Source organism: Falco rusticolus, chromosome 15 (genome assembly GCF_015220075.1).
Source record: "Falco rusticolus isolate bFalRus1 chromosome 15, bFalRus1.pri, whole genome shotgun sequence".
Taxonomy (NCBI): Eukaryota; Metazoa; Chordata; class Aves; order Falconiformes; family Falconidae; genus Falco; species Falco rusticolus.
In genome coordinates, this window is record NC_051201.1 from 10,495,631 (window position 1) to 10,510,419 (window position 14,789).

Sequence of the window (14,789 nt, forward strand, 5' to 3'; positions counted from 1 at the left end):
TGCAGACAGGGTATCTCGTTGCAGCCCCTTCATGGGTTTAGCAGGGTGCAGGCAACTACTGGATCATAGCGGGTAACTGAAGCTTCACAGACCTGCTCCTTTCTCTAGAGTCTGCTGTGTTCTGTTCCCTAATATCACCACACTTTTATTCTTGCCTTTTTAAAAAGTTTCTTTAGAGTTAAAAAGAAAAAATATCTGATTACTAATTTATCCTTAATTGATGTGACTTTTACCTTGTTTAAAAGTAGCACAGGTCATTTTTTTCTGAGGTGAGAATGTTCTCCATCTCATCAAAGCACTGATTCTGAAGTCTGAATTACAAATGAGGTCGAAATATTCATTTTTTGCAGCTGGAGGGAGTGTTTAAGAGAAGAGGCAGCGATGTTTCTCCCTGCAGCACACAGAAGCCAGAAGGGCAGTTCCCGCTGCAATCTGCACACATCACTGTGCCCTGGTGCTCAGAGCAGGTTACAGCTCTTGCTTCCTTGTGATGCAGAATGGCAAAGTAATACTACTTTTTCCTAAATTTGATCCACATGCCACCTGGACAGTCCTGGTTCCTGTCTAAGTCCTGGGACTTCAGTTTTCTCAGTTTTACATTTTCCTTCTCCTGTGCTGAATTAGCAATCAGTGAGCAGCAGCAGCAGCAAAGCTGGGAGCAGGAGGAGCGCGGGTGCGTTCCCTGTCCTGCGGGAATTGCTTTGGTTGCTCTGTATCTTTAAGGGGCTGACCCGATCCCACGGTGAGCCATTATAAATGCAGGTAAGCAGCAGTGCCCTGATCAAAGAGCTGAGAGCAAAGCAGGGTGCAGCTCCCCTATAATGACTGGCCACCACAGTTGGGGATATGGGCAGGATGACGGTAGGTTATAGCATTTCCGTGCTGCATCTCTCTGTCTTCCCCCACTCATTTTCTTTCTAGAACTGTTGTCTGAGCCCTGCAGAGCTGCCTGCGTTTTGATGTCTGCAAGCATCAAATATATATATATATATAGCAGGTAATTAATTACTTTACTGATAATAAATAGCACCCAGAAAGTGGCACCAAAAGATGCACAAACTTACGGCTGCTGCCTTTCGTTGTCGCAATCAATGTTCCTGGACTGAGGGAAGCAGTACTGAGAGGGGTTTTTTTCAGGCTGCAGATAATACAGATGGGTCCTCTTCCAAAAAGCTGTTACGAAAAGGATTAACTGTGTCTGTCTCGCCAGAAGCAATTCTTTAAAGCAAAGATTTAGCAGAGCAGTAATACATCTTCTGATCCTGTGTAGCAGTTGAAATGTGATATCTAGGCTTCCATAGAAGTGAATAAAATAAGTTATATGCTGCATATTTCTAGAACATCAATAAATTGTACAGATCAGTATCAGAGACCTCTTACAGAACAACTTATGCTTTGTGATTTGACAGTTTTTAATTTAGTCATCCTCCTTGGCTTCCCACCTCCAAGAATGTGTGTCACAGAGCGAGAGGATATGTGAAGCTACTGAAAGATTCCTACAACAGTGTTCTATAGTACCTGTATCCTTTACAGGGAAGGCTGGATGAGTGACTTGTCTTGCCCAATAAGACTGTCTTTTGCATAACTTTCAGGAGCCTCTCTCTTTTGACAGCAGTTATTTTAGCTCCTGAGTGTCCAACAAGTATTTTGCGTAACCTTCAGGAGCCAGTCGCTCCATTAACAGCAACTTGAATGCTAAGTGAAGCTGGCTAGTGCTAGCAGATAGTGACGCATTTGGGCATATAGGTAGTAGTAACAAAGCCATGTATACTCTTACAGAGCTTGTAAGACAAATTATATTGCCTAAGCTTGTGTAACAGCATTTACATCCTAAATCTGCTTTATAGGCAGGCTGAGAGAAGATATTCTTTTATAAGCTTAGCTTTTCAGAAAATTCCAAAGGAAAGAGTATAATAGATGACTGTTTTGTTACATAAACTCAAGGAGGGTAAATACCTGTGCTTGATTAACAAAGTTTCCATTTGTCAAAGTATGTGAGAATGCTACAATTAGAAATGTGCTTGTTGGGAATCTTAAAGTAAAATTGTTGCTGTTAATAATTCATCAACGTAAGTAGTAGAAGAATTTAATTGCTTCTTGCACCACCATACCAAAGTAGAAAAAGAAGTCATAAGAATAAGTAATTCTTTGATGCAGATAAGGTTTTGTTATCTCAAGCAGCATGACAATGTTCCAACTCTGGCAGCAGAGAGCTGTGCTATTAAATTGGCCTTTCTCCCCACTCCGTTGAGGTCAGGAAGTCCAAAAATGTTAATTACTGCACTGTACCCTTTGCTCAGGGTAGAGATACCATAATGGGCATGAGTGAAGAATGAAGCTGCCTCAAAGATTTACTGCAATCATAAAATGGTTTTAAAAATAACTGCATAGTCAGTATCTAAGAGATTGAGTCATCTGCATCTAATTTGAATCACTGGAGCTTTTACACCATCTTCCCCAGGAAGAATTAAATGCTGTTTCTTTGGGGGAGTGTATGTGTGCATGCAAGTATGTTCACACTGCACCCACCTTGGAAGGTCTTCAGATACCTTTGCAATGTAATTTCAAACTCTGCAGAAAATCAGTGGCACAAGTAACTGCGGATACAGCAGTCTGTTGATGTGCTGTGCTTCCCTCAGTGTTTCGTACAAGACATTTGAATCCCCCCCCCATCTTGTTGCAGCCTGTCTGTGCTAATAAAAACACACCAGCATAGAATTTAAATGAAATTCTCAGATACCAAATATTTCAAGCCACTCCTGCTCAGCAAGCTTTACTCCAAGCCTCATGAAAACCTGTAATGATTATTTTGGGTATAGTAGGAAGAAAATAATGGTGCTTTCCTTTCTTTCTTTTTGAAGGACCTTCAGAGTGGCACAAATCTTATCCTGTTGCCCAAGGGAACCGCCAATCACCTATTGACATAGTTCCTGCAAAAGCAGTTTATGACCCTAAGCTGAAGCCACTTATTATCTCCTATGACTCATGTACGTCTCTCAGCATCTCCAACAACGGCCATTCAGTTATGGTTGAGTTTGAAGATACTGATGACAAGGCAGGTGAGACTAACACACAGCCAACTAACTCAGAATACCATTTTGTGACTTAGTGAGGGGAAACAATTAAGTACATGCTGTACACTATATGATGCATAATTGAGCCTCGCGTTTCCTGTCTTCAGTAGAGTCTCTAGCGTGGCAGCGCTGCACAGCAGAACAGTGTTTCTCTGTTAGGAAAAGCCTTTGCATCGGGGACAATCAGAAGTTTGCTTGCAGTGCTTCCCTTTTCAATTGGGATTGTCAGTTTGCTAGACAGGGCATCCATGCATCTCTCCAGCACTTCTAGACCACATCCAGCCTGCAGAGGAGGTATGTACGCTCCTTACTGCCCGTTTCCATGATCATCCAAATCAAAGATGCTAACACACTATGCCAGTTCTCTCTGGCTCACTGCCCAGTTTCCATCCACAGGGGTAGGGAAGAGAAGAGGATTAGCGGAGATTAGGTCATACAGCATAATCGTCATAATCATAGTCACTACACCAAGTTGTACCTGGAGCAGTCACTGTTACCTTGCATCATTTTCTTCTCTCCTCCCTGCCTCATAGCGGTTCAGTTTTTTCCGAAATTATAGAATCTTCAGCTAGTTCTGAGTTGGTAGCAGCTTGTGGATGTTGGACTATCTGCAGCTGTTTATTTTTCTTGCCTCTTAGTCCTTGGCAAAGAATACTAATGCTTTAAGTGATTGATTACTTCTGTTAATTCTACTTCTATGCTTCTATGTCTGGGGTGTAGGGTCAGAACATTCAAATAGATATGGTAAAGTAACTGATAAATGGAAAGAGTGCATTTAAAAACCCCCTCTGAACAATTTTCAAAGCTATCAGATGATTTCATCTTCCGTTTATGTGTGTTTATTGATTCTAGCTAAACAGGATATCTGTCCTAGGTAGTCAAAACAAGTTACTTGTTCTGTGAAGTGACTTGTCTGTGCTGGTAACCCTTTGAAATAAGGGCTGGGGGCTAAAATTCTAGCCATTTCATTTTACAATTTCTCTTCTGGAATGAATTTAAAACTGCCCAACTGAACAGTTCAGGTTTTCAAGCATCTTAACCAGATTTGAAAAGAAGGCTGGATATGTATTTTCCAAAATCTTACTACACAGATCCATTAAGCATGCCACCCTACAAAGAATATTTGTAAAATATACCTGCAGGTATTTTCTTAACTTGCTAACTACTTCTGCACAATTCTAAGCTGAACTGTATCTATGTAACAGTGAACTTTTATTCAGCTTCAGAAGTTTAAGATCATCATCTATTACTCTGTATTGAGAGAGATGGGCTCAGAGCACTTGCAGGAATGGAGATCTATCCCCTTTCTACACAAAGCACATGCCTTGTTTTAATAACACTTTCAAGGAAGATGACTGCTAGCAGTGGAAAACATGGTTTAAAGTGTCTTTAGTTGTGTTGAAACAGAGCTAGTGACTCACAGCTCTGCATAAATGGCATAACAGAATTTTGACAGTAGCCCACGATAGCTAGATTTCTTGAAATAATATTTGAGACAGGTGTTGCATTCCATTGCTAAGTTCAGAAGAACATACTAGGAGATAGTTATATTCTTAATTAATACTAAAACCTTTGCTTTGGCATGGCAAGTTTCCTGTGTAAAGGCCATCTGTGGTAGCACTGTCAGTCCCAGCTTTAATTCTCTTAAATAAAATGTTACGGACTACACAGAGGATAAGTGCTTTACAGATACTAAATGTAATTTTAATTCTCTTACTATAAGAATTTTATCAGGTTTTCATGTCTGAGCAGAATTTATTTGATTTAGTGCCATATAAAAGTACAGAAGAATTACTGGTGGTGTTGATAAAGTATCTTTTATAGGTGGCATCTTAAACATTCATCTGTTCTTAGGTGTTATTTCTAAATGATGTATGAAGTTCTCTGTAGCATTTCCTCACCTTTATAAGGTGATTTCAGATTCTGAATGGTGTCATGTAAAGTACAAGCTATTATATTACCTTTTTTATAGGATCAGGTATTTGGAGGAAACAGAATATAGATAACCTCCACTGGAAGTAGAGATACACTAAAGAGGAAATACTTAGCTGTAGTGTCTACCTGATGTTGAAGGTATCTACATTCTTTCTCACAAAATCTCAAGTAGCACTGTCAAAAGTATTTTAGGTACACAAGTTTCAAATTGTGATATTTTTTAATATTCAACATGGATTTATTGTGTTTAATAGGAAAAGTATAACTCTAACAATGGCTACCACATCTTCATATGTCAAATTCTCCTTCAAAAAAGCTACAAAATTCTGTACAAGTAGCCACTCAATGTTTTTAACTTATATTTTTACATGAATTCAGGTGCTTCTCATGAAGAAATCCAACCCTTCTAAATGTTTGGATGATGCATCTCTTTCACGTTGGCAACTGGGAGAGGCTGCTGGCTTTTCTTCACTGTTGGGCCAACAGCGGTTAGTTTTACTAACAGGAAGCTAAAAAGCTGGAACACTTAAGCTTTTCCCTCTTTTCTTCTTATTTATTTCTTTTTTTCCCCTTGCCTAGCTATCAGCGGTGGTCCCTTTGAGAATCCATTCCGCCTAAAGCAGTTTCACTTTCACTGGGGGACTAAGCACAGCGAGGGATCAGAGCATACAGTTGATGGCAAATCTTTTCCCTGTGAGGTAATGACGTGTTTTTACTGGTGGGATTAATTCATGCAAATGATGTTGACAAATGACCTCATCTGCAGCGGGGACTGGATGCCAGTAAGGATTCTGATTGCTTACCCACCATGGTTAGGTCAGCACAGACTTTAATGAGCTGGTGCCATCCACAGTTTAGAAATGGCTTCATCTGGGGGCTCCCGAGGAAGTTCTGCAGAGCTCGGACAAGGCTCAGGCCTTTCACAGCACAGTCTATCCCAAATACTGCAGTAGCATAGCATCCAGCGCGTGCTGGAGCATAGTGCTGCATGGGATGCTGCTAGGGAAGTTAGGTCGTGGGTTAATGCCCAATTTGTTTCAAATTAAGGCTGTGCGGTGGGCTGAGCCTGGTGGGGGCCAGCTGCTCACCAAAGCTGCTCTGTCACCCTGCTCTTCAACTGGACAGGGGAGACAAAATGTGCCAAAAAGCCCATGGATGGAGGCAAGGGCAGGGAGATCACTCGCCACACAGCGGCACGGGCAGAACGGACTCGACTCGGGGAGATCAGCTGAATTTGTTACCAATCAAACGGGATCAGGGTAACGAGAACTAACCCGAGTGTTAAGAACAGCTTCCCCCCTCCCCTCCCCCCTCCCCAGGCTCAGCTTGGCTCCCGATGTCTCTCCCTCCTCCCCGCAGCGGGGCAGGGGGACGGGGAACGGGGCTGGGGTCAGTCCCGCACACGCTGTCGCTGCCGCTCCTGCCCCTCACACGCTGCCCCTGCCCCGGCCTGGGGTCCCAGGGGCTGCGGGTGGGGGTCTGCTCCCCGTTACCCCCCGGGGCTGGGGGCACAGCCTGCCTCGCCGGGGGCTTCCCCACGGCCTCCGGCGCCTGGAGCCCCCCCGGCCCCCTCCTGCCCTGGCCTGGGGGGCTGCAGGGCTGTTGCTCTCCCACGGGCTCCCTCCCCTCTCCCCCTGCAGCTGCTCTTGCGCAGGAACTTTCCCCCTTTTGAAACCCGTTATCCCAGAGGCGCTGCCAGCGTCGCTGCCGGGCTCGGCCTTGGCCAGCAGCGGGTCCGGCTGGGAGCCGGCTGGCATCGGCTCCATCGGGCACGGGGGAAGCTGCTGGCACCTTCCCACAGAAGCCACCCTGTGCCCCCGCGAACACAGCCCTCCACACAGCCACACAAACCCAATGCAGGCTGATACATGAAAACTGTGTGGTGTCTGCCCGTGCTTATGAACTGGTCCAAAACTGAATTTGCTCATCTTTCCAAAGATCTTTTAGAACAAAACCTACATTCTGTTATGAATGGCTGTTAGTGCCTGTTAACATGAAACCACCTTTGTCCATATCTCCTATCACTAATCTGTTTAATTCTTATTTATTTTTCCTTAAAGCTCCACTTAGTTCACTGGAATGCCAGAAAATATGCAACATTTGGAGAAGCAGCAGCAGCTCCAGATGGCTTGGCAGTAGTTGCTGTTTTCTTGGAGGTAAGAATCATAAAAATAGCATGTTTACATGATGAAAATGCTGTCAAGTGTTGGAGAATCAAGCCACATATTTAAGATGTGCTTAAGGAAAACAGATGACTTGTTGGAAGCAGTAACTCACTGCAAATTGCTGTTAAACTTACTTCAGTAGGAATGTTGAGATTCAGATAAGGAAACAGCTATTCAAGTCGTAATTATTGTCATTCTTATTTAACCTGTCTGCTCCATTGTTTTAGATTGGGAAAGAACTTGCCAGTATGAACAGGCTGACTGATGCTTTGTACATGGTAAAATTTAAAGTAAGTTAAAGAGCTTAACTCTTTTTAATTGTATCTGGGATATCCTTTAAAAAACAAGCTCATGTACAAGTTTGAGACAAAAATGGAAAATCACCCACTACAAATCCTCCTGTCATTAGAACATTGCTGTACTTGTATTCTCCTCTTCCCCTCCAAGGTCCATCTTACTTGTCCAATTCCAGGTGCCTCCCAAGGCTGTGCTGACCACACTGGCCATTCAGAGTTTCTGCTTTGCCCAGAGTACCTAAAATCAAAAGCTCCATGACCCTGCAGGCTCATGACCCTTTCCCATTGAGCATAGCCTTGAACAAACCAAAGCTGGCTGACCATCTTCTGCTGCAAAGCTCTGTCAGGGGACAATCTTAATGAAGTCCTGAGCTAGTTTCTTCTTACAGTGATGCCTCAAGGTTGTCTTTTACCAGATGTATCAAAGAGCTTTGCTGGACATTGATACCTGCTGTACTTTCTCAAGTGCAGACTCATTGGACCACTGCAAATGTTGCCCTTTCTGGATTTACATGAAGTTAATGTATTCTAGAGCATGCACAAGTACTAATATGCAAAATAAAGCGTATCTAATACCTGAGTGGGCATTTTATTTCTCACTCCTCAGTATAGGCTTGTGAAAGATGGGAAAAGAAGGCAGTTACACAGCAGTATGTAGGCTGCAGACACACTAAATGACACTTCGATATCTAAGTGATTTCTTCCACTTGCAGGAAAGAAATGGTTATCCCTTAGTTGTAGTGATAGAAGGTCTGCAGGTTTGCCACTGGGGATACGCTGCTCATTCTGTTCCTTGTAAGCAATTTTACAGACAATTAGACTGTTTTCTGAGCGACTAAGTACCTTTCAGATACTCTTACAGGCTGAAAAGTCTTGCACCATAAGGCAATCACTACCGCAGACAGCACCTCCTTCTGTTTCTACTGGTCTCGGTTGATTCACGTTCCTGTAATTTTAGACTTGAACACTTGGTTTCTTCAAAGCCAGTATTTGTCCTAGCAGACAATAACTGTTTGAGGCCAAGTTTTCAATAGTTTAAGTTTTCTACTGAAATAGATGGGAAGAATAGAAAACAGCAAGCAATGAGACAAGGAATTCTCCATATTATCTGTAGCGTGCACTGAACACTGTATACAGAATACACTTCCTGCGTTATTTTTAGATCTTTTGTGACAAGAACTGAACTTTGGTAGAGGCAATGGGGCAAGAACTCAAAGTGCAGGAAGCCAGCAGCAGACATCACATTTGCCATGCTACTCTTGGATAACAGTTCTTATAAGGCAGCTAAACCTTTAAAGACTTTTCCCTTTGCCCTACTTTTTAATACTATTTTAGCATTTTTTTCTCTTTCAAAGTTTTTTTAACTTACAATTAGAAGTAAAAAGATACATTTCAAGTTGGTTTTTTTTTTCGCCCACAGGGAACAAAAGCTCAATTCAGAAACTTCAACCCCAAATGTCTCCTGCCTTTGAGTCTAGATTATTGGACATACCTTGGTTCTTTGACAACACCACCCCTTAATGAGAGCGTAACATGGATAGTGCTGAAAGAACCCATCAGAATTTCTGAGAAACAGGTAAACTTTTGATACTCCTTCAGTTCTTGTAGGATTCAGCACTGGATAAACAGCCAGTGACTGTTCTGACTTGCAATGGGGCTAAGTCAAAAGGCCATTAACCTGTGAATAATAATAAGCCTTTTCAATAATCAGGTTTCTGTATTTTTCTGTTAATGATTTCTAGGATCTTTGCTTGAACCTGTTCTATTAACAGATTAAAATGTATTGAATACTTCCTTTTGGCCCTTTTTTAGTATTGATTGTTCTCTTAAGCAGTAAGTTTTCACCTGAATTTACAGCTGGAGAAATTCCGCATGCTCCTCTTCACCAGTGAGGAAGACCAGAGGATCCAAATGGTGAATAATTTTCGCCCCCCTCAGCCTCTTAAGGGGCGAATAGTCCAAGCTTCCTTCAAGGCCTGAAGAAAAATGATAACGGCCCTAAGATCCAAGAGCTTCCACATCTGAGATACTATAAACAGAAACTCTGGTCATCAGATCACTCATGGAACTGATAGATGATAGCCATTTCCATGAATACTCTGCTTGGAGGGGGACAATCTTCTGATTTTGTATTTTTTTAATTGCTCATTCTTTTGAGAAATGGGATCTTTTTAACTAGTGCTTTTTAACATAAGGGATAGTTAAGTAAACTAGAGTGTTCTCCAAGGCATGTAACTCTAAAAATTAAGATAAAATCAAAATCCCACTTAATATAAAATGGGAAATTATGTAGTGATCTACTAGTACTGATGGCCACAACTTCTAATTGTCTCACGTGATACATGATAAAATGGTAGTCAAGAATTTGGGACACTTTGGACTTAATTTTTCCTTACCGATCTCTTGTTGGCATTTGCTGAGCTCTGTCTGATTTAAAGATTGCTTTCATTGTATTCTTGCTGTCTGTTGATACACACAGTACACATGAAAAGTTATTTTCTTGCCTCAAGTAGGCACTGGTATGAAAACTACAGACATATATTCTAAGGTTACTGTTCTAAGATTCTATTTTATAAGTAATTTAAATAGCAATGTAAATGCTGTGTTTAAAAGCAGGTCATTTTATTGCACCGTGTTGTTCAGACATGTTCTTTTAGCCCATGCAGCATACAGAACTATAATGCCCTTGTCAGTTTTGTTGAAAAGAACATCCATAGCAATTCAGGTATGTGTGCTGTGGTTCTCAATTGTTCAAATTCTACCTCAATTAAGTGATTTGCTCTGCAATACGACCTCCTTTGTTGTCTGTCCTAAAAAAAAGTAGATATCTGTTTGAGGGATGTAACATGGCTAGACCTTGACTACACTGAGTGTGCTTTGCTGCACCAATCATCCCCTCCCTACGGCAGTCTGTGAGGGATACCCCCTGCAGATACACGGTTTCATCAGTCCTGAGGCCTTTTACCTCTTGAAAAGAAAGTTGCTTTAGAAAATCCATGTGCTAGTATTACTGCTTCTGCAGCTGAGTGACAAAACTCAGGCTCGTGTCTCTGGTACTAAATACGGTGATATTACCTGTATCTACCTGCAGTCAGGGTATTTTCAGCTACCTTAGTTCTGGGTTCAAATGTTCTACTTTATCTGTATAGTTCAGATAGAAATTGCTGGTGTTTATCAATTTTCATCAGCTTAAATGGAGAAATCAAAGATGTACAATGTAAAGAAAAGCTGGGGGTGGGGTGGGTGGGAAGAACAGCTACTATGGGCAGTTCTCCTTTTTCAGAAAGGGAGAAAGACACTAGATGTGAAGCACTGTACAAGGAATGGAAGACTAGAATTCTAGACACAGCTTTTCTACGGTTTTTCTGGTAATCTGACCTAAAACTATCCATTCCTCAGTTTCCTCTCATAAAATGAGCGTAACCCTGACCTACCTCACAGAAATGTTGTGAGGGCTAATTCTGTGTTGTTTGAGATGTGAGATTCTGATACAGCAGATGCTAAAGGAAACAATCATTACAAAATGCAATGGTTTTACCTATTATGAATGTAACTTTACTAGTAATACAAACTGGTATTGCAGAAAATCTATTTAATGTATCTTAATTTCTTTGACAAATAAATGAGAATTTAAAATCAAGTGTGTGTCTCTTCATCCTTTATTTTGAATAGACTCACCTCTCCCTACTTACAGCACTGTTTTTCTTGGAATTTCATTAACAAAAATGCTGCTTAAGATCTTCAAATGATGCATCTATTTCAGATCAAGGAATGCTTTGATTTTTTTACCTTCATTTCATAGAAACTTCCATTATGCTATAGTAGAATAATTTAAGTACAGGTAATTCTGGTTTTTGTTTTTTGTTTTTGTTTTTTTTTTTCCCCATTCTAAAATCCTACCTCTGTTTAAAAATTGGTTTTAGTCTATATCATAATTCTTCCCATCTTTTGGAACTAACAGTTTCTCCTTCAGCTTAATCCTTTCATTCAAATGCTGATACAGTTTGTGCATCTTGAATGACTTCTTCCCCAGTAGAGTTAAATTATTCTTATCATGAATCATATGTCCCTGTTAACACTAAAACCTATATGAAGAGACTAATTTTAAAATGTTAAGTGTTTCAAAAGAAATGTATGTTTTTGATAGCCCAAATACATTTTTTTAGGGGTAAATTAAAATACTTTCCTGATCAGAATTTAACCAGTATTACTTACCATACATAGCTTACTCAAGCTACCAAAGCGCTGCTGTATTGCTGTTGGTACCCACTGTCACAGAGCTGGTCACTGATCAGTATTTTCAGTATTTTCTCTCATTCTAGGTAGATTCCTGCTCACTCAGTGTTTTGCAAAAGGCAAAGAGGGCTTGTATACCAAAGCGTTGTTCAGTTTTTCCCCAGCTACAACCACCCAGGCTAAAAAAATTAAAATCTTATTTACCCATACAATGTGTCCATTCTGTAACCTTGAACACAGTACTTAAGCTTCTTTAAGGGTGGTTTATTCATGAGCAACAGAAGGATAATGTTTAGTTCACAAGGTTATTGTAAAGAGCTTTAAATGCTGAATCCGCCAAGGTATTCAGTTTCTGAAAGGAATTGAACTATACCTTCCTTCAGAAATAAATTTCACCTTATTTATGGTTTTTCAGTTGTTGGATTAAAGAACATGATCTATTTTTACCATGGTGAAGCAAAATATGAAAGGAAGTTTTTATATTCTCTATTGTTTCTTGGAACCATGGTCATCCAATATAAAACTACAAGGTTTAAATTTCTATATGGTTTTAAACTTATAAACTACATTCTAGCATTGAATGTACTTCATGTATTTTGAGATTATAAAAGCAAACTTGAAGAAGAAATATAAAATATTACATGAAATAGTAAATTTTACTGTATATTCAATGAATAATGCAATCAGTATGATGAAGGTATAGTGTTCAGTTAATTTAAGCTTTGCAGTACTGTCTTTTCTCTGTAACTGAAAATATAGTCCACCAGGAAAACATAGCAAAAATAACAATAAAACTGACCGGTGCTTTTAAGTCCTTGGGTGGGGAACAATCTGTTATTTTCAGAAAGGGCAGTACAAAGAACTTTAGTGATGATTCTTTCTCATTTAGTAAAGTTCTCCTGTAATAATATTCTGGGGTACATGGAACTATATTTATTTGTATTCCTTATAATAGGTTCTTGACTTGTTAACATATTGGTTGAAACACAGTTAACTTGAGAGCCTTGTAGCAAGAACCTTTTATTTCTTTTACCGTTACTTTATGTTGTTGTCCACGAGATGAGTATAATCAAACCCAAGGACTGTGTACTATATTTATAATATGCTCTGAGACCCTCAGAAGATATTAACTATAACAGTACAAACTTCCCTTATTTAATAATTTCACCTTTGATCTGAGCTACATTTCGGTGCTTGCATATACAGGCACGACCATCAGTTTGAAGTGCAGTATTTTATAAGACCATAGGTATTGAGCCACTGTTACCAGTTTGCCTGAACTCCTACCAGTATTCTAGCTAGTGCCTCTATTATAGATGTCCCCAGCAAAGGCAATTCACAGGGCCAAATACCCATGCTGAGCATCAGTACTTTTTGAGGATTTGCAGAAACTTCATTTTCTCTGTCGTCTTTCTGAACCGTCTTTCTCTGCACACAAGCCTTACGCAGCAAACCTCCTCCATCAAGCTCATTCAAATTCTAAAACATGTGCTGTCCTTATCTTCTACAAACAATGTTGAAGGAAAACCAGCAGTTGAATCTAGCTGCTGCAGCAAGACTTGGCTTAGCTCGGAGTAGGGTCACAGTTGTCAGGGCGGAGAGAAGGCCAGGCCTTACATCCAGGACAGGGACTGAAGCTGCACAGCTGTAAAAGCTGCCTAAAAATGCCATCTAGTGGCTGGCTCTTTCCATTTCTTACCACAACGCTTAAAACTATTTTTACGGCCAATTCAGTCAAAATAAAACAGATAAGAGAATGTGATTATCACAATAATTATTTTTAAAGATATGGGTGAGTGTAATTGAAATCTCTGTGCTGCCTTTACATACACCGTCCTTGAAGCTCCTTTATCAGATAAAAATCAATCTTCCAAAAGGCACTCAATAAATCAGTTACAATTTTTTTTCCTCTTTTCACTGACGGAGTGGAGATACCCTCTGCCTGGTAAACCTCACACTATCTTAACTTTTAAACTTTAATAGCTATAGTTAAGGTTCAGCTTAGTTGGTTTTTCCCCCCATCCTCTGCAAACAAAAAGATTTTTAGGCAGTTTCAGTGATATCGTTGATCTAGCAGTGATGACGATGATAAATTTCATGATGTGTGTAAATGAACTCCAATACAAGCATCAGCAGGAAAGTGTTGCAAGGTACCTTATCACCAGACGGTGCTTTTGGTAGTGTTCAAAGGTCAGAAAGATAAAAAAGGGAGCATTTCAAGAAAAAAACAGAGATAAACCTGACAAAATCAAGATGTTACCTTATACCTTGGATTAGCTGTTTTCCTCTCTGAATCCCTCCTGCATGCAGAGGTGACCATTTAGTAAAGACACTGAGTATCCAAGCATGTTATTCTATACTGCCTGTAAGAGTGGGGCGCTCCAGATTTTCTCACTTATCCTGAGAAAAAGACAGGGTACTGGTGAAACCTGACTGGCTTTAACAGAGCTACTCCCAGTTTGCATGCCTGTAAGGCAGAGAATGTTTATACCTCTGATATTCCATTTATATTGCTACTCGCATTATATTTGAGTTTTAGTAAAATTGCAGCGCCTCGCTCCAGGTTGTGAACAGCAACATAGTAATGCAAACTGTCCTTTTGTTTCATTTCACATGAATATAGTGGAATATTAAATGCAGCACTTCAGGAGTCAACTCAAGACTGCTCATCTGTTGGACAAGAAGGAGGTGGAAGGAGGAGAGGGAGGAATGGAACTTAATTACTTTTCTACACATAAGCACTTCATACCAAGTCAGAAGACTTTCCTGCACTTGTAAGCTCTCCCCGGGAAATTTAAACTCACTGTTACAGTGGTACAGAACCTATACATACAGGATACGTATTTCAGTTTAGCTCAAACCAGTTCGTAAGCCATGTCCAGTAAAAATTATGTGTGGATTTGAGATCCAGTTACAGCAACTAGATAGGCTTTTGCACCAATCCAACTACAGCAACTTAAACTGGATCTTCAGTTTAACCCCTGGAACTTCAAATATGGACACACCGCTTCACCTCTGCTGTAACAGCGGAGGTTAAATGAAGTTGGAGAGTTGGAATGGCATTTTTCCTACAGTTGTTCACT

At 40.4% G+C, this 14,789-nt stretch overlaps 1 protein-coding gene across 2 annotated transcripts; it reads left to right on the forward strand.

Moving 5' to 3' along the window:
• The first annotated feature begins 790 nt into the window (after positions 1-790).
• CA7 (carbonic anhydrase 7) lies at positions 791-11,106 on the forward strand. 2 transcript variants are annotated; one of them, XM_037409588.1, is made up of 7 exons: positions 791-861; positions 2,862-3,059; positions 5,589-5,707; positions 7,070-7,165; positions 7,402-7,464; positions 8,891-9,046; positions 9,328-11,106. In XM_037409588.1, the coding sequence occupies exons 1-7, from the start codon at positions 822-824 to the stop codon at positions 9,448-9,450; spliced, it is 795 nt and encodes a 264-aa protein (XP_037265485.1). In that variant the 5' UTR covers positions 791-821; the 3' UTR covers positions 9,451-11,106. The 2 variants fall into 2 exon arrangements, with proteins under 2 accessions (XP_037265485.1, XP_037265486.1); XM_037409589.1 differs by lacking the exon at positions 7,402-7,464 and having other exon boundaries at positions 797-861.
• The last annotated feature ends 3,683 nt before the right edge of the window (positions 11,107-14,789 follow it).